Here is a 20,110-nt window from a genome sequence, read left to right on the forward strand (position 1 = left end):
GTTCTGAACCCTAAAGCTGTGACCTTGTTACACGTTTCCATGAATCAAGTGATCGCCAAAGACCTTGTTGCTGTTACCTGTACAGGAAGGGGCTTGGACTAGATTATCTCCCAGGTTTTACAGACAGTGATTCATGTCCAGGGTTTCTTTATATTCCCTTGACGTCTTCATCCCAACCACACAGTCACCCTTTGTTCTGAACATCGTTTGTAAGTGTCAGTGGGTTACCAACCACAGAGTAGTCACCTCTATGGGATTACACAAGGACTGTTTGTTTTTTAAAATACTTTCTTATATTTTTATGAACATTCCTCTGGCGTGTTTGATACTTGCATGAATTGCCATGTTGTATGTTTTTAAATTTCCCGTTGTTTATCAATTAATGTGTCCCTGGTTGTCACAGAACCTACAGTGAGTGTTGTCCAAGGAATATTCAACAATAATGGGCATCGCACCCAGGATCCATATGACCTCCCAAAGAACAGTCACATCCCTTGCCATTACGACCTGTTGCCAGTCCGAGACAGTTCATCCTCCCCCAAGCAAGAGGACGGTGGCAGCAGCAGCAGCAGCAGCAGTGAATGACACCAAAGACCACTGGGTAGCCACTGGACCCCTTTCCAGAACTGCAGTTTGGTTCTTCTCCATCCTCAAGTTTGCCACCCTATGTGAATGTTAATCTACTTCACAGGCAATTGTTGGAGATGAACCCAAAAGCTCAAAGCTGAGGCTAACTGACCATATGTCCTTCTTATACAGGTGGCTCAGAAGGAGATATCAATGTGATTTCCCATTTTTGTTAGTATTAGAACTGCACCCATGAAGCATGACTTATCGTAAAATCTTGGCTAAAAGCATGACCGTGCAAGACTCTTTCAGAGACACGGGTTGCAGTGGATGTTGGTATTGTTGCTTGAAAAATTAAAATTTAAATATTTTCTTTCTCATTTGCATCGTAGAATTGTACCTAGGATTGTGCATTTTACCATGAAATTTACTTCATTAAAGTGTCACATGCTCAACACATAGAAGAAAAGGGCCATCTCATCGAGTCCTTATTGTTTAACGTTTTTCAGCAGGACTCATTATTGTGAGAATAATAGGAACCCAGCAGGAAACATTCTGTCAAGTGACATTACTGGACAGACTCCACATAAACTCTAGAGGTGCAGAGCAAATTTACATATGAAAACTTTAGACTTTTTTTGTAGGATGAGGACATGTACATTTAGAATTACTTTAGAAGTAATAGAATTACTGCAGCAATGAATACACAGATGTGCCAGACAGAGATGCTTCTCTGTTTCTTGGCCCATTTTAGATCCAAGACATTATTCTGATCACTGTCCCAATCATACACATTGACCACTTGAGATCCATAACATATCAATAATTATTTCATACATATAGAAATGAAATAATTTTATTTTTGACAGATTGGATTGAATGAGTGTCTAATGATTGGAAAAGGTTGTAAATGTTAGGTGTAAGATGATGCTTAAGTTTTGTAAGCCATTAGTAATACATGCTGTAATATAGAATTAGCAGAAAGTTTTGATTAAGTTTTCCCTAGAAGTGACCGAAATATTTTTGTGCATATTTGAGAAAAGGGCACTTTCCTTTGATTAATTGTTGATTTAGAGAAACTATGCTTAAGCTGGTCTTTTGCATTGCTAATATGATATGTACCCCATTTTTCATTAATTTGTATTTCCATTTTTAAGTTGTATATTCTATGTTTTGTAGTGTTTGGATTGTTAATGAAAAAAATATTATATGTTTATTGTTTCTTGTGTTATGGCCACTTTTCTTTTTGCTTCAGAAAAATGTATTGCTCTTGTTTCTTTTGGAGGGAAGAGAAGAAGATATGTAAGTCGAATCCATTAAAATGGGGCATTACTAAAATAGTATAGTAACAAGTAAATGATTTATAATGGTAATGGAGAAGCATTTAAATATTCCAAAATGGAGTTCCTCTTGATGGGTCCTGAGTTTTGGTTAAACCGAAGGGAAGAGGAAGGGGGAATCACTACAGACTGATCTTACTGAAGACCTTCATTAGGGTGATCATATAATCAATTATCCAAACTGGGACACTTTTGAAAGTAAATGAAGGCGTTATGAATAATTATCCTGCATTGGGCTTAAATGTGCACTCTAACAGGCCAACCAGAAGAGATATTCACCTTGTGTATTCTTAATGTAGTTAACACTTTTCACTCCAGGGGAGTTACCTCAGGAGAATGCTGACTCCATGCAAGGAAACCAGTTTCTCTTTGATGTATCTGGGCAACCTGAAGGGGGCTGAAAGCTGAATGAAGAAGCAATTTTGTAAGAGAAAACAGTGGCCATCCATCTTTTAAAGACGTGAAAACCTATGCAGTGTCCTGTGTCAGCGAGTCAATTCACAAATACATATTGTATTCCCATTCTGCCAGTGGTACACAGAAGGCATTGTCCTCGCCAGTCACCGAGTTGGGATATCCTGTGCTTTCATGTCACACACCTGCACCTCTGATGTTGGTTTGATCAGGTGGATGAGAGAACAAATATACTTCTTTGATGGCTGTTTCTTTCAGGGAACTCCGAAGTTCATTCAGGGAAATGGGAATTGCCCTGAACACACCTTAGAAACAATTGATTTATTTCAACAGTGACCTGCTGGTTGGCCCTTGATTCTAGGGAATAGAGATCTAATTGAGACAGTTGGGTTCATAACCACATAAGAGTCCTTTTTGGTTAGAAAAAAGAAGACAGCTTTCCGCTTTAAAGATTCATCTCTTCAGAGCTCCATGGTAAGTTGAGATTTCCCATTACTCCCTGGAGATAAGTTTTAAAAACAAAAAGACACCTTTTTTTTTTTTTCCCTCATTCCCCTATTTCTTAAAAATGAAACCTTCATGTCCCAAGGCAACAGCAATGTAAATAGAAAACCTAGGAAACAGAGGCGGGTCCAGAGGGGCACTGGTGTTCCTCCCCGTGCGATCTTTCTGACAGATCGCCTCCTCGGGATGGCTGGTGTCCTAAGACGACATTTGGACCGGAAGCAATTCCTACACACACCATTGTGGATATTGTGAAACTACACGCTATATTTGAACAGATCTAGTTGAAAGGTAAAAAATGTCTAGATACTTTGACAAAGACTTGGGTAAAGATACCTTTGGGTTAAAAACACTTTTGTCAGAATGAGAATTGGAGACAAAAGAATCTGACTGTTTTTCCTCTGAAATTACAATGTTTGGGGCTTTTTCAGATATATCAAATTTGATTTAATGGTAATGTTATGCTTTGTACACAGTGAATCTGTTTTTATGACCTTTGAAAGTAAAGTCACTCAGTTGTGTTCGACTCTTTGCAACCCCATGGACTGTAGCCTGTTAGGCTCCTCTGTCCATGGGATTTTCCAGGCAAGAATACTGGAGTGGATTGCCATTTCCTTCTCCAGGGGATCTTTCCAACTCAGGGATCTAACCCAGATCTCCTGCTTTGCAAGCAGACTCTTAACCATCTGAGCCACCAGGGAACCCATGTTAATTTGAAACCTTAAAAATAATCTCTTCTCTATATCCTACTGTGGTCAAAGAAGTGAATGAGCTTGGTGACATGTACCAAAAACCATTCATTGTAGGGATGTCAGCCAAACTATTATACTTTCTCTAGAGGTTGATGTATCAGAAAATTTATAACCTATTTGTATTTCTATATAAATACATCAAAACTGGCCCAAATGATAGTTTGTATGCTTGCTTTAATACAGAGAAAATTATTTGTAGTTAATTATATGATAAAGAATATTTCATAATTATTTACAATGTTTGATATAAATTTCTCTCCTATGCTACAGCAGTAATGTTAACAGGGAGCTTAATGTGTTTTCATTATCTCTCTGGAACATTATACACCAAATTCAGGAAAACCAATGTGGAATTTTATAACAGGACAGTTATCAAGCCCAAGCAAATCCATTAGCACAATGACTTTATATTGTGAGAAATGCAAACAACTTGATGAAAATGTAACCATTTTGACCTCAGAGTCACAATAATAGTTATCAATTATTGGGATTTTAAACTATAAATATTACAAGAGTTGCAAAGAGTATTACGATACCGTTTAGGGTCATGTCAATGTTAGTTTGCGTATCACTTAAAATGAGATGAAATCATTTTAAAAATTGAGTTTTAGGGTTATGTCCTTTAAATAATAGATTTTCTATCTTTAAGTAACATGTCTTAATTATTCATATTAAATATTTAAGAGGTGTGTTGGTCTTAAAGGCTTTAAGTCATGGACGGGTACCTGGATGTGTAAGTGTGAATCACACGGGTGTTTGTCTAGTAACTAAAGATGTATGGCCAGTTGCTGTTTTAGGGTCCCCTTAATACTGATGCCTAACACTAGTCTGTCTATTCTAGCTCAGTATTTAGTCTAGGCTTCCTTTTGATATGAACAAATCGCAATATATATTTTTAAAAGGAAAATAATTGAAACATATTAGGATGTATGTGATTGTAGCAAACAAAAAATGCTTTCAGTGTTCAAATATCTCTTTTCCTAAAGATGATTAAACTTTCATCAGTATTAGACAACATTCTTATATATATGACCAAATGAGTTTGTAGATTAATGCAATAAACTTTCTAATAAAAACCTTAGTGTTTATTTCTATGTTTGATTCTATTGTTAATTAAAGAGGAGAAAAAACATGATGCTACTGGAAAAAAATTTAATATTTTTTCATATGTGATCCCTTAGCACTATATATATTTTTTAAAAAAACTATATTTTATTATACTTAATTGCTTATATACCTGCTTTTTCTCCAGAACACTTGTTCTTTAAAGACAGAGGGAACATTTTTGTTCATATTTGGGTCCCTGGAACCCAGGTTAGTGCCTGAGATTCAGATCTCTGTAAAAAACTTCAGGTTATCTTATGTGGATTTGCTTTTTAAATCTCAGTAACCTGTTAATGCTTCATTTTATAATTTAAAATTTTTTGGAGGTCTCACTTTATAGCTGGAGAAGGAAATGGCAACCCACTCCAGTATTCTTGCCTGGAGAATCCTGTGGACAGAGGTGCCTGGTGGGCTGCTGTCCAGGGGGTCGCACAGAGTCAGACATGACTGAAGCGACTTAGCATGCATGCATGCGTTGGAGAAGGAAAGGGCAACCCACTCCAGTGTTCTTGCCTGGAGAATCGCAGGGACAGGGGAGCCTGGTGAGCTGCCATCTATGGGGTCGCACAGAGTCAGACATGACTGAAGCGACTTAACAGCAGCAGCAGCACTTTATAGCCCTCTGTTCTAGGGCTCAGATATGAATAAAGCATTGCTGCTTCTCTCAATCACTGTTTACTTACTGAGGGCTGGCGTGCTGCAATTCATGGGGTCTCAAAGAGTCGGACACGACTGAGCGACTGAACTGAACTGAACTGAACTGAACTGAGTGCCACGAGCAGTTGGGGCTGCAGAGATACAGAAGATGTGAGCTCAAGTAGCTCATTATTTCATGAAAGGGATAAAGCATCTACTTTAGCTGCATAACTTTGCTAAGTCACTTAACTTCTTAGGACCTTGGTTTCTATATTATAATATGTTGGAAATAATAGTACCTATTACAAAGGGTTTTGTGAGAATTTAGTAACTTTAATTATACCTACAAAACACTTACTTTAGTGCCTGATACATAGTAGATAGTTGGAAAATGTTAGCTATCATAACTATTATGAAAAATTATCTAAGGATTGGAGCCAGTTTGCAATAACCAGGTAAGTGATGAAGCTAGTAAATCAGAAGTGAGCATTTAATGAATATTATAAAAAGTACATGTTTGTGTGAATGTATCCTGGTCTATTTTTTTTTTACTATAAAAATATTCCATGCATATTTAGTTTCTAGAGATATAATTTAGAAGAGCCATAATAATATAATTTCACCTTCCAATGATATGTTATCTTCTTTAGGATTTGAAAATTATTTTTAAACTTTTGGTTTTGGGTTTGTGGGCAGATACTGACCTGACTTCACATTCCCATCCTGGAGAATACAGCTGTCCAAAAAGTCAAAGGCTGACCTTGGCAACCTGAAGAGTTTCCACACACAGTGAGACATCAAGTCTTTGAAAGCAGATGCAGATGGAAAGACAACTGAGAGTTGATGGGGCTGCACTGTGGGGAAGGGAGTGTGGGGAGAGCCTGCTGAACTGTATGAGTGTGCGCATGCTAAGTCGTTTCAATCGTGTCTGACTCTTTGTGATCCCATGGACTGTAGCATGCCAGGCTCTTCTGTCCATGGAGCTCTGCAGGCAAGGATACTGGAATGGATTGCCATTGCCTTTTCCAGGGGATCTTCCCAACTCAGGGATCGAACCTGAATCTCTTGCATTGACAGGCATATTCTTTACCGCTGAACTACCAGGGAAGATAGGCATATAATTATAGGACCAGAATGAGTTTCCTAGAACTGAAGATAAGGATTTCTCAATTTGAAAATTTATCAGTTCATTTCAGTTGCTCAGTCACGTCCGACTCTTTGCAACCCCATGGACTGCAGCATGCCAGGCTTCCTCCTCCATCACCAACACCCTGAGCTTGCTCAAACTCATGTCCATTGAGTCAGTGATGCCATCCAACCATCTCATCCTCTGTCATCCCCTTCTCTTCACGCCTTCAGTCTTTCCCAGCATCAGGGTCTTTTTCCAGTGAGTCAGTTCTTTGCATCAGGTGGCCAAAGTATTGGAGTTTCAGCTTTAGCATCAGTCCTTCCAATGAATATTCTGGACTGATTTTCTTTAGGATGGACTGGTTCAATCTCCTTGCAATCCAGGGGACCCGCAAGAGTCTTCTCCAACACCACAGTTGAAAAGCATCAATTCTTCAGTGCTTAGCTTTCTTTATAGTCCAACTCTCACATCCATACATGACTACTGGAAAAAACATAGCTTTGACTAGACAGAACTTTGTTGGCAAAATAATGTCTCTGCTTTTTAATATGCTGTCTAGGTGGGTCATAACTTTACTTCCAAGGAGCAAGCATCTATTAATTTCATGGCTGCAGTCAACATCTGCAGTGATTTTGGAGCCCCCCAAAATAAAGTCTGTCACTATTTCCATTGTTTCCCCATCAATTTGCCATGAAGTGATGGGACCAGATGCCATGATCTTCGTTTTCTGAATGTTGAGTTTTAAGCCAACTTTTTCACTCTCCTCTTTCACTTTCATCAACGGCTCTTTAGTTACTATTCACTTTCTGCCATAAGGGTGGTGTCATCTGTGTATCTGAGATTATTGATATTTCTCCCGGCAATCTTGATTCCAGCTTGTGCTTCTTCCAGCCCAGTGTTTCTGGGCTGATGTATGCTGCACAGAAGTTAAATAAGCAAGGTGACAATATATAGCCTTGACGTACTCCTTTCCCTATTTAGAACCAGTCTGTTGTTCCATGTTCAGTTCTAACAGTTGCTTCTTGACCTGCATACATATTTCTCAGGAGGCATGTAAGATGGTCTGGTATTCCCATCTCTTGAAGAATTTTCCACAGTGAGTTGTGATCTACACAGTCAAAGGCTTTGGAGTAATCAATAAAGCAGAAGTAGAAGTTTTTCTGGAACTCTCTTGCTTTTTCGATGATCCAACAGATGTTGGCAATTTGATCTCTTGTTCCTCTGCCTTTTCTAAAACCAGCTTGAACATCTCGGAGTTCACGGTTCACATACTGTTGAAGCCTGGCTTGGAGAATTTTGAGCATTACTTTGCTATCATGAGAGATGAGTACAGTTGTGTGCTAGTTTGAACATTCTTTGACATTGCCCTTCTTTGGGATTGGAATGAAAACTGACCCTTTCCAGTCCTGTGGCCACTGCTGAGTTTCCTTAATTTGCTGGCATATTGAGTGCAGCTCTTTAAGAGTATCATCTTTTAGTATTTGAAATAGCTCAACTGGAATTCCATCACCTCCACCAGCTTTGTTTGTAGTGATGCTTCCTAAGGCCCACTTGACAATTTAATAGAAGAATGTAAAAACAAAAAGTATGGTAACTACTAAGAAATGCAATCAAGAGAAAATTTCAAAAATGGTAAGTATGAGTAAGAGACTCAGGAAAGACTCATCCAAGAGACCCAGTAGTGAGACAGAAGGGAAAACAATTGAAGTAGTAACCAAAGAAATATAGAACAAAAATTCCATAATCTATTCTGTTGTATACTGTGGATCTTTCAGTTTTTTAGATCTCTCTTTCAGATATGAAAGGATCTACTGGACAAATGAAAGAGAATTAATGAAAAAACATGGAAACAGATAAGTCCTGATGAGTTTTCTGCACTCTAAGACTAGAAAAAATTAAAATGGTGAAGTGAAGTGAAGTCGCTCAGTCGTGTCCGACTCTTTGCGACCCCATGGACTATAGCCCCCCAGGCTCCTCCGTCCATGGAATTTTCTAGAAAAAATTAAAATGGTACAAGTAGAATTAACAGAGTGCTTACAAAGGTAAGATATATTGAACAGAGAGAGTGTAGGGTGGAAGCAGGAAAGGGGAGGACAGCAGGGTGGGAAAGGGTAAAAGCCTGCCTGACGTGTTCTCTTGCCTTGTATGCTTCTGCAGCAGCAGCTCCTCTCTTCCTAGGACAGCATGGCTACTTGACAGGAGATTGTTAAATAGCCCCATTTCATTCTTCTTGAAATCTCTGATCCAATCGGCATAGATCAGGAAGAGACTGTGGCAACAGAAAGAGAAAAAGGACTCTCTGTGACAGACTGGCACAGGATAAGCTAGAAATACCAAACCACAAGCCAGTCATCCTTTGGCGGTAATGGTTTAGTCACTAAGTCATTCTGACTTGCAACCCCATGGACTGTAGCCCACCAGGCTCCTCCGTCTGTGGGATTCTCCAAGCAAGAATACTGGAGTGGTTTGCCATTTCTTTCTCCAGGTTATCTTCCTAACCCAGGGATCGAACCCTGGTCTCCTGCACTGCAGGCAGATTCTTCACTGACTGAACTAGCAGGGAAGCCCAATCATCCTTTACCGAATTGCTACTAAGGAATCAGCGAATGTGTACATGGCTGTCGGCTTATGGTGGGTTGTACTTCCTCTTATATTGATGGCCTGGACTTGTTTACTGATGATTAAGCAATAGAAAAATCCACATATGCCTTGAAGTAGCCAACCTGGCACAGTGTATTTAATGATTTGTAGATGACTGAGAAGTTTATAGAGCAAGTGATCTTTCAATATGTAAGAGCAGAACTTGAAGTCCATTGATTTCTTAAAACCTCCACTAAATACATCACAAACAGAGAAAATGCTGCTAGACTGATGCTTGAGCCTTTCCCTTTTCTAGGCGTCTACCTAACCATACAGGTTAGTTCAGCCTGTAAACAGCCTAGTTTGGCTCCATCTCATATATTAGGACAATAAGAGAAGATAGGAACACTAACTTCTCTGAAGGTCCAGCCATGGTCAGAGACTTGAGACATTGCTTCCCAAGCGTTTAGAATAGAACTTTAGATGCCATATTGAAATCAAGGTGAAGAATTCAGTGATTGTGGATGAAAGCCAAAGTTCATTTACATAGAAGTCATTTTATATCCCATGCAGACTTGGAGGTTCATGCTAGCATTCGTGCTTGAGTTCTACCAAGCATGCCACACCACAAAGGTTTATGAAGAAAGTGGTGCTAGTATGTGTCATCACTTTCCAATATGCAGAATCATGTTTTAAGATTGATTTTATGGTTAATGAAAAAGAGACTTTTTAATAACCTATTTCTTATAGATGACCTGGCTTGATAATAATATATTATTTTATATTATATAATAATATAGTCAATATATCCACATGCAACTGCAGAGGAAAGTTACAATGATTAAGCAATGAATGAATGAATAATGGCTTCTGCTTAGTTTGGCAATGCCAGGTTTGACTTTGTTATTCCTCAGCATAGTTTTTAGATGACTTGGAAATGTTGCTCCTTCTGTCCCATTCTACAAGTGCAATAATTTGTGATGAGAGCTAAACATTCAGGAAGCTAGTAACATAAAGGAATATAGGATAACTACAACCTGTATAGCAAAATATTTTAAAATTTTATTTCAAAGCTTAAGTCAGGTCTTTGATATTTTGCCCATAAAGCTGAGAGCCCCAGTTCCAGAGGTTTTGGATGTCAAGAGCAGTTCCACTGAATTTTCTGGCAGGTATTGCTAGGGAGTTTATTTTAGTGGAAAACGTTACACTCAACTTCTCTCAGTCTTTACATCCGTGAACCTTCTATTACAGCTCAGTTGTGCCATATGCTGGTCTTCATTCTGTGCCCAGATCCTCGCCCATCTTCTTCCCCTCACTTCTCCCCATCTCTCCCTTTGTCCCCGTGTCTCCCTGCACAACACTTGCTCCAAGGCCTTGCTTTCCATGGGCTGCTCTCAGGCGATGATTGAGTGCAGGGAGGAAACCAAGGAAGGCCCTTAACTTTGAAATGAGGAATTCCTTTGATGGGTGACTTTGGCTCAAAGACTCCCCACTGGCCTGACCTGAACTTTCTTAAAACTGTGCTTGTACTCCAGGATCTTCCTTCTGTCTCTGCTTCACAGGACTGGGCTTGCATCAGCCTAAGAAGAATATAGACCCAAGTATTCTGAGGTAAAAATACGTGTTGTGAAATCAGCCCTGTGCAAACACATCTGTCTGCTCTGCTTTATGGTGGCACTTGGTTCTGTTCCTTAAACTCATGGCTCTTTTCTTTCCTTGGCCTCAGCCTTGTGACCCCAGTGGTATGCTGGTAAATGTTTAACAGTCAGCTCTCTGAAAAGAATGAAAAAGCAGGGATTTGTAGCATTCTCCCAATTTCATTTTCCTCATGAAAATACATCGGTTTAAAATTAAAATAATTCTGAGTTTAAAAAGATTCACTTTAGTATTTCTAGTCACTGGGTAGCTGGGCATTGCTAAGTATCAATTGCTGTCCTTTATGTTTGAATTGTGGCCATATGTTTATTAAATTTAAAATTTTTATGAATATTTTATTTGTGCTGTAAGTAGATTTTCTTTTCTGGTAGAAAACAAACTAGAGTGGAGTCACTTGACCAAGGTAATTTTAAATCATCAGAATGAAAGGCAGGATTTTTCTTACCTGCCTGAGGTGTTGAAAGAGAAGCTGGAGGGGCTAAACTGAAATGTTTATCTCCAGAAAGAATATATTATTTCAAAAGGATACAAAGAGGGGAGAAAGCTGGGAAAACATGCTGAGGCTGAAAATACTGCTATTTTCCCTCACAGTGAAAAGTATAAGGTGATTGCCAATGGATACCCTTAAACCTAGAATGGGGAACCATGGGGCCATATTAATCACTAGAAAATGCCTTTTGGATATGAAAAGAGCACTGTTTCATTTAGTAGGGTAACCAGTTCTGCTATGAGCTGAGCACCTGGTATAAATAAAATAGGGCTTCATAAGGTAATTTTGATTGAACAAACACATGTAAGAACATGTGCTTCATTAATGCTTTGCAAGTGTGCATGCTCATTCGCACAGTCATGTCCAACTCTAACTTCATGGACTATAGCCTGCCAAGTGTCTCAGTCCATGGGGATTCCCAGGCAAGAATACTGGAGTAGGTTGCCATGTCCTCCTCCAGGGACTCTTCCCGACCCAGAGATCGAACCCGAGTCTCCCACTTGGCTATGTTTTAAAATGTTATGCTTAGTCCTTAAACATAATACAAATTTCCTCTTCGGCAGTTACTGCTTCTAAAGGTAGACTGATTTAAGTCAAGACAGTATCTCTAAAAAAAATGTCACAGCCCAAGGTGATTATTTCAAGGAAAACTTTGCTTAGTGTTTACATCCTGAATTATTCATTAAAACAAAAACCTAGACTCACTACTTCTTAGTCAGAGCTCTTATATTGTAAGAAATTGGTTCAGAAGCTAAGAGAAAATCAGTTCTCCCAGGAAAACCTCAGAGGAATTTTGGAAAACCAGCAACTGCTCTGGGAGGCAGGAAGGACAGTGACCCAATGACAGAGCTGCCTGGTGACCTCAGCTGTTATGGGTGTGATCAGCCAGGACCCAAATCCTCTAGTCCCAGTGGGGTTCTTCTTGACATTTTCACTCCCAGCTATTCTCAGCATCTTGTTACCTAAAGCACACCAAACTGGAGCCTGTTGCTTGTGTGTAATCATTACGTTGTTGACTAGAGTAGATGGCCTGCAGCCTTTCTTAATAGAATTGGAAAATGTTCCTTGATTTCTCTGTGCTAGTCTACAGAGGATCGTCTCAACCTTCTGTGAACTCCTGCCCCACGTCCATCCCACTGCATATAGACCACACCATCTCTTCCAAGTGACATTGCTTCATACTGCAAAGAACATATTGGTAATATGTTTAAGGGATTCTGACCTCAATTCCATGGTTAATTACAGTTGCAGTAAGTCTACATATTTATTTTACATAGACCTTACTATCCTCATTGCCTGCTTTTGCAGTGCTTTATTACTGATTTTAATGTGACTACTTTAAATTCTTTGTCCGAATGAGAACATACTCTAAGTCAATATTATTTGAGAATGATAGGAAAAAAAGAAGAAATATGGAGTGGCAGGATTGGTGATTTTTAGTTTAGACACCTGTGATCTTCATCATGAAAGTTCATTTCACTTGACTCTAGTCTATTCACCTGAAAAGATACACTATTCTTTATAGAATTGGCATAAGATGTCAAGTATATATTTGAAATCTCCAGGTGAATGTGCCACTTACTGGAAAATAATATAAAATAACTTTGAGATGTTGAAATATTTTGTTGAAGCTCAAATTTACCAAAGTTATCATTGTAGGAAGAAGGGATATAAATGTAATTTCCTAAAATTAGCAGAATGGCATAAGATACACTTCTGAGGTGATTAGTCATTTAGTAGATTCTTGGCTTCCCTGGTGGCTCAGAGGTTAAAGCATCTGCCTGCAATGCGGGAGACCTGGGTTCAATCCCTGGGTCAGGAAGATCCCCTGGAGAAGGAAATGGCAACCCACTTGTGGACACTAAGGATAGGAAAAGATAAACTAGTAGCTCCAAATCCTGATTTAACCTGTTCAGCTGTAAGATGAACCTTCTGGGTAGCTCTGTTTAAACCACTTTACCTTACACCATAGGAGTGACATCTGGTGTTTCCAGCGACTGATGACAATAGAGAAATAAGGATGGGGGGAAAATGTCCATGAGATAATTTGTGGAAAAGTCCTAACCTTTGTGGAATGATGCTGCTGTGAAAACAGCAAATATTATTTTAATACAGGGATAATCTCATGTTAGGAAACTATTTTTAAACAATGAACTTCATTTTTTAGAATGGTCTTAGGTTTACATCAAAACTGAGCATAAAAGTATGTAGAGCTCCCCCCAAAATATTCCTTGTTATACCACTTTCCTGATGTCAATATCCTCACCAAAGTGGTACATTTATTACTATTGATGAACCTCCATTGGTGCATCATTATGATTCAAAGTCTGTAGTTTACGTTAGGGTTCATTCTTGCTGTTGTGCATTTTACGGATTTTGACTAATGTACGTACAGGTATAGTGACATTTACCCATCATTGTAGTATGGCACAGAGTGGCTTCACAGCCCTAAAAATCTTCTATATTCTACCTATTCATTCCCCTCTCCCCACTAACCCCTGGCAACCACTGATTTCTACTCTCTCTGTTGTTTTGCACTTCCTGGAATGTCATATAGCTGGAATCATATGTATGTAGCTTTTTCAGATTGGCTTCTTTCAGTTGGTAGTGTACATTGAAAAGTTTCCTCCATATCTTTTCATAGCTTGATAACTTGTTTCTCTTTGGTGTTAAATAATACTCCACTATGTGGATGAACCACAGTTTATCCATTTACCTGCTAACGGACATCTTGATTGCTTCCAAGTTTTGACAGTTTTTTAAAAAGCTGCAGTAAGTATCTATATGCAGGTTTTTGTGTGGGCATAAGTTTACAATTCATTTAGATGAAAGCCAAGGAGTGTAATCATTGGATTGTGTAGCAAGTAAATGTTCAGTGTTGTAAAAAACTGTCAAACTGTCTTTCAAAGTGGCTGGTCATTTTGCATTTTTACTTACAATGAATGGGTTTCTCTAGTGACTCAGTGGTAAAGAATCCCACTTGCCAATGTAGGAGATTTGGGTTGGATCTCTGAGTTGGGAAGATCCCCTGGAAAAGGAAACAGCAACCCACTCTAATAGTCTTGCCTGGGAAATCCCATGAACAGAGGAGCCTGGCAGGCTACAGTCCATGGGATCTCAGAGAACTGGACACAACTGAACAACAACAACACATAGCTGATTTAGTGACTTATCTTCTCATTCTTTTGATATTGTCTTTTGCAGAGCAGAAGTTTTCAATTTTAATGAAGTCCAGCTTATCAATTATTTCTTTTATGGATCATATCTTATGATGAATCTAAAAAGACATCATCATATCCAAGATCATCTAGGTTTTTTCCTATGTTATTTTACAGGAAGTTTATAGTTTTGCATCTTGTATTGAGGTCTTTGATCCATTTTGAGTTAACTTTTGTGAAGGGTGTAGTCTTTGTCTAGATTCACTGTTTGCTAGTGGATGTCCAGTTGTTCTAGCACTGTTTGTTGAAAAAACAGTCCCTGCTCCATTATATTGCCTTTGTTTATTTATCAAAGATCGGTTGACTATATTTATGTGGCTTGTTGCTATGCTGTCTGTTCTGTCCCAGTTGGTCTAGTCTTTCACCAACCTTCTCCACTTCATCTGTAGGTTAGTGTCTGACATTAATTTGGGGGAAATTCTTGATTATTGCTTAAATACTGTCTGTTTCTTTTCCTTTTGCTATTCCCATTACACATAGCTGTCCCACAGTTCTTAAATATTCTGTTCTGTTTTTTCTTTCTGTTTGCTTTCAAGTTTTAGAAGTCCTGTTATATTCGCAAGCTCAGAGGTTCTTTCCTCAGTTGTGTTCAATCTAGTGTGAATCCGTCAAATGTATTTATTTCTGTTACAGTATTCTTGATCTCTAGCATTTCTTTTTTATTCTTTCTTAGAATTTCCATTTATCTGCTTATATTATCCACCTGTTCTTACATGTTGTCTATTTTGCCACTAAATACCCTAATCATAGCTTTATAAATTCCTGGTCTGGTAATTCCAACCTTGGTACCAAGTCTGACTCTGGTTCTAATGCTTATTCATCTCTTCAAACTTGGCTTTTGCCTTTTACTATGCCTCATAATTTTTTGTTAAAAGATGTACATGAGGTATGAGGTAAAGGGAACTGAGATAAATAGGTCTTCAGTAATGCAGTGATGAAGTATGGAGGGAAGGAGAGCATTCTCTTTTTTAACTTTTTATTTTATATTGGAGTATAGCCAATTAACAATGTTGTGATAGTTTCAGGTGGACAGCAAATGAACTCAGCCATACATATACATGTATCCATTCTCTCCCAAACAGGGGAAGCGTTCTTTAATTCTGTGATCGGTCTCAGCTTTTCCTGAGCCTTGCTTCTGGGCTGTGAACTTCACAGGTGCTCTCAGTTTTCAGGTGGGACAAGTTGATGAGAAAAGGCTGAAATTTCCCTCCTGCCAGGTCAGTTGCACGTGTACTTACTTGCTTAGTCATGTCCGACTCCCTGCCAGGCTCTTCTGTCCATGGAATTTTCCAGGCCAAAATACTGGAGTGGATTGCCATTTCCTCCTCTGGGGGATCTTCCCAACCCAGGGATGAACCACGTCTCTTGGGTCTCCTGCATTGGCAGGTGGATTCTTTACCACTGTGCCACCTGGGAAACCCCCAAGTCAGATAGACTGTGATAAAAGCCCAGCAGATTAGGCTGTGGTTAATTAGTTTCTCCTGAGTTAAGCTTGTTAAGGGCGTGCTCTGGTGTGTTGCAAAATGGTTCCCCTACCCCGCACCCCGATAGAAGCTGAAGAGGGCTTTTCTCTGATATTCACTGTGAGAACCTAGTCTGAGCTCCCAGAGGTCATGAAAGCACAGAGGTCCCCCATGACGGGGCCCCTCTGGAGTTTTTAATTCTCAGATTTGTCCACACTGAGCCTCCGGCAGTTCACTAACTGCAGTTTGGATTTTTCTGCCTCAGCACTGCTTCCTGCAGCCGTTTCTGCTCTGGTGAGTCATGACTCTGTCCATCTGTCTGTCTCTCCAGTTTGGAGAGCAGTGGTCTGCCCTGTGACCTCCCTTTTCTGACGGATTTAAGAACAACTGCTGATTCTTTAGTCTGTTTGACTTTTTACTGGTTATTAGAATGAAGTGGCAACTTCTAAGCTCCTTACAGGCAGGTCTGGAAGCTGGAAGTCTAAAATACCATTTTTATATCAAGTACATTTTGACTTTTTAAAATTATGACTGTGAAATTGTGTTGCAAACAAATGCTGAATTTTTCTTTCCTCTTGAATGTGCCAAAGATCCTTATTCCTTGGTTCAATACCACACTAAGAAGGGCCTACTTTGTTTTACTGGAAATTCTCAATTATTAACATTTTAGCTGTTTTCTTTTGATAATGGAAAAAATGTGCATTTTGAAAGTTTCATTTTAGTATTTCACTTAATGGTTTCCACGTGTATGGTACAGAGTGAAATGTACGTTTAGAAAATTATTTTTACCTTTTGGAAGCTTCTAGTCTAAATTGAATTTTCTTCCTTGTATGTAGCCACCATTCTTTCTGGTGTTCGATGGCAAAGCCAGGAGGAAAAGTATTAATGTGTTTCCTCAGTAACTGGTACTTCATGAATCCATGAAAAGTTCTAAAATATTAAAATGCAACTATGCATCCCAAGAATAAGATTCACAATATTTATTTAAAAACTAAATAAATAAACTAAATAAATAGCCACTAAAATCATTGTAATCAGACATTTCTTTCACTTCTTGAGTCAGTTATTATCTAAGTTATTACTCAGGTAGTAAGTTATTACTTATTCATTTGAACAAGTATAAAATTCATTCAAAGTTTTCAATTCTATACTTTTTACCTCCTGATTTTCTTATCCAAACATGTATGGAATAATGGCTGAATCCTTTCCTGTCAAAACCCTGCTGGGCAATAAATCACTTTCTATTTTAAGCAACAAGTGATTTCATTTATATCTGATCAAGACATTCAAATAGTTGCATAAATTAGTAAGACAAACCCAAGAGAAATAAGGCTTGGATACCTCTGTTAACCTTTTATTTCTCTGCAATTATTTTCAGTTACCTTGTGCAGTGATCTTAGGACTTTTCGATACTTGCTGCCATCTCTGCTATCAGCAGGGCTTTGCCTAGATTCAGCATCATATGTGATCTATTCTAAGTTTATTTGTTTGTTTTTTAAGTATTTCCATGGCCTAAATAAAAATGAAGTATGGTCATTTACCAGTTTTGAAAGCTAAAGATTTTTTTCACAGTTTTTCAATGAGATGGGGCTGGGCTTTTTTTTTTAAACCACTAGTCCACAGCTTTGAGCTCTCACTGGAGTATAAAAGTCTGACCACATCCACACAGATTTAATACCCTAGGTCTTGACTGTTTTTCTTAGCATTGTAAAGTTTCTGTGAGGCAGCTAATACGAAATACAGGAAGTCCAAGCTCATGATAACTTGGCAGTTTCCACCGAAGGGCTTTGAATTCTCATGGACCAAAGTTCAGTCAGAAATCAAATAAGTTATCCAAGAAGTGAAATTGTGCCTCAATACAAACTCAGGGAGGAAGAGAAATCTTTCCAAATATTGAACAAAGGACCCTAGTTCCTTTCATAAGTTTGTGTCTAATCAGAGGAGAAACTCAGCATGAATTAATAAACCAATGTGTACAGGTATTTCATGAATATCCGGTGTGTGGTCTCTAACCCAGCAAACATTCCTATGTGTGGTTGTCCAGGTCAGAGGAGATGGAGAGAGGTAAAAGGCAGTTTGTCTTGAGTTTAGCTTCAGTCACTTCTGGCTTAGCTATGAGCATGTCTGTCTGAATTGGGATGCGTTATGAAGACATGCTTGGATATAAAGAGTTTCTTAGACATTTGGCCTGGCAATAGTTGTGAATTTTTAGTAAAGGGTAATTAATTTGGCAGGTTCTAGTACACTTTTAAAATTTTCTGCTTTTTCAGTTTCCTCTTTCTTTCACAATTTTTAAATTTAATTTTTATTTTATATTGGGTTATAACTGATTTACAATGTTGTATTAGTTTCAAGTGTATAGCTGTGATTCTGTTGATTATATGCATATATCCATTCTTCTTCAGATCTTTTTTTTCATATAGGTTAAAACAGAATATTGAGTAGTTTCCTGGGCTATTCAGTAGGTCATTGTTGGTTAACTATTTTATATTCAGTAGTGTATATATGTTAATCTCAAACTCCTAATTTATCTCTCCCTACTGTGTTTCCCCTTTGGTAACCATAAATTTGTTTTCGAAGTTGGTGAATCTGTTTGTTTTGTAAATAAGTTTATTCTCATCTTTTTTTTAGATCCCTCATATAAGTGATATCATGTGATATTTGTCTGACTTAATTCACTTAGTTTGATCTCTAGGTCCTACCATTTTGCTGCAAATGGCATTGTTTCATCCTTTCTTGTGGTTGAGTCATATTCCATTGCATATATATACATACCACAACGTCTTTATCCACTCATCTATCAATGGACATTGAGGTTGCTTCCATGTATTCACTATTATAAATAGTGCTGCAATGAACATTAAGTTGCATGTATCATTTTGAAGTATGGTGTTCTCTGGATATTTGTCTTGGAGTGGGACTTCTGGATCATATGGGAGCTCTACTCTTAGTTTCATAAGGAACTTCTGTACTGTTCTCCATGTTGGTTGTACCAATTTACATTCCCATCCATAGTGTAGGTGGGTTCCCCCCCTCCAGCATTTATTATTTGTAGAATTTTTGATGATAGCCATTCTGACTGGTGTGAGGTTATAACTCACTGTGGTTTTTATCTGCACATCTCTAATAATTATGGAGAAGGGGACAACAGAGGATGAGATGGCTAGATGGCATCACCGACTTCGATGGACGTGAGTTTGAGTGAACTCCGGGAGTTGGTGATGGACAGGGAGGCCTGATGTGCTGCAATTCATGGGGTCACACAGAGTTGGACACGACTGAGTGACTGAACTGAATAATTACTGATGCTGAGCACATTTTCATGTGCTTTTATTGATTGTGTTGTTTGTCTTTTTGTTATAGAGCTTCATGTGAGCTCACATGGATGTTATGTATTTTATGGAGGTTAATCACTTGTTGGTTGTATCATTTGCAAATGTTTTTTCTCATATGGTTTCCCTTGCTGTGTTGTGCAAAAGCTTTTAAGTTTAATGAGCCCCCATTTGTTGATTTTTGTTTTTATTTTCATGACTGTAGGAGGTGGATCCAAAACGATATTGCTGTGATTCATGTCAGAGAGTGTTCTATGTTTTCCTCTAAGAGTTTTATAGTATCTTACCTTACATTTCAGTCTTTAATCCATTTTGAGTTTATTTTTGTGTATGGTGTTAGAGAGTATTTTAACTTCATTCTTTTACATGTAGCTGTACAGATTTCCTAGCACCACTTGTTGAAGAGACTGTCTTTTATTCAGGTATATTCTTTCCTCCTTTATCGTGGACTAAGTGACCACAGGTGTGTGGGTTTATTTCTAGATTTTCTGTCCTGTTTCGTTTATTAATATGTCTGTTTTTGTGCCAGTACCATATAGTTTTGATCACTGATGCTTTGTAGTATATTCTCAAGTGAGGAAACCCGATTCTTCCAGTGCTTTTTTTTTTCCCCTCAGGATCGCTTTGGCTCTTCAGGGTCTTTTGTATTTCCTTACAGACTAAAACTTTTTTTCCTAGTTTTGTAAAAAGTGCCATTATTCTTTTGATAGGGATTGCATTGGATCTGTAGATCGCTTTGGGAATTGCTTTGGCTAATATAGTCATTTTCACAATATTAAATTTTCCAATCCAAGAACATGGTGTATCATTCTATCTGTGTCATCTTCAATTTCTTTAATCAGTGTTGTGTAGTTTTCAGAGTACAGGTCTTTTGGCTCCTTCGGTAGGTTTATTTCCAGGTACTTTGGTCTTTTTGATGCAATGG

General features: G+C 38.4%; 1 protein-coding gene across 1 annotated transcript in view; it reads left to right on the plus strand.

The window, feature by feature from the left end:
• Positions 1 to 1,798, plus strand: part of MEGF10 (multiple EGF like domains 10) — a 184,239-nt gene extending 182,441 nt beyond the window's left edge. The window contains exon 25 of the mRNA XM_005682686.3: positions 404 to 1,798. Coding sequence (XP_005682743.2) covers positions 404 to 585 — 182 coding nt within the window. The 3' untranslated portion in view covers positions 586 to 1,798. The remainder of the gene's footprint in view (positions 1 to 403) is intronic.

The sequence above is a fragment of the Capra hircus genome, chromosome 7 (assembly GCF_001704415.2).
Source record: "Capra hircus breed San Clemente chromosome 7, ASM170441v1, whole genome shotgun sequence".
Classification (NCBI taxonomy): Eukaryota; Metazoa; Chordata; class Mammalia; order Artiodactyla; family Bovidae; genus Capra; species Capra hircus.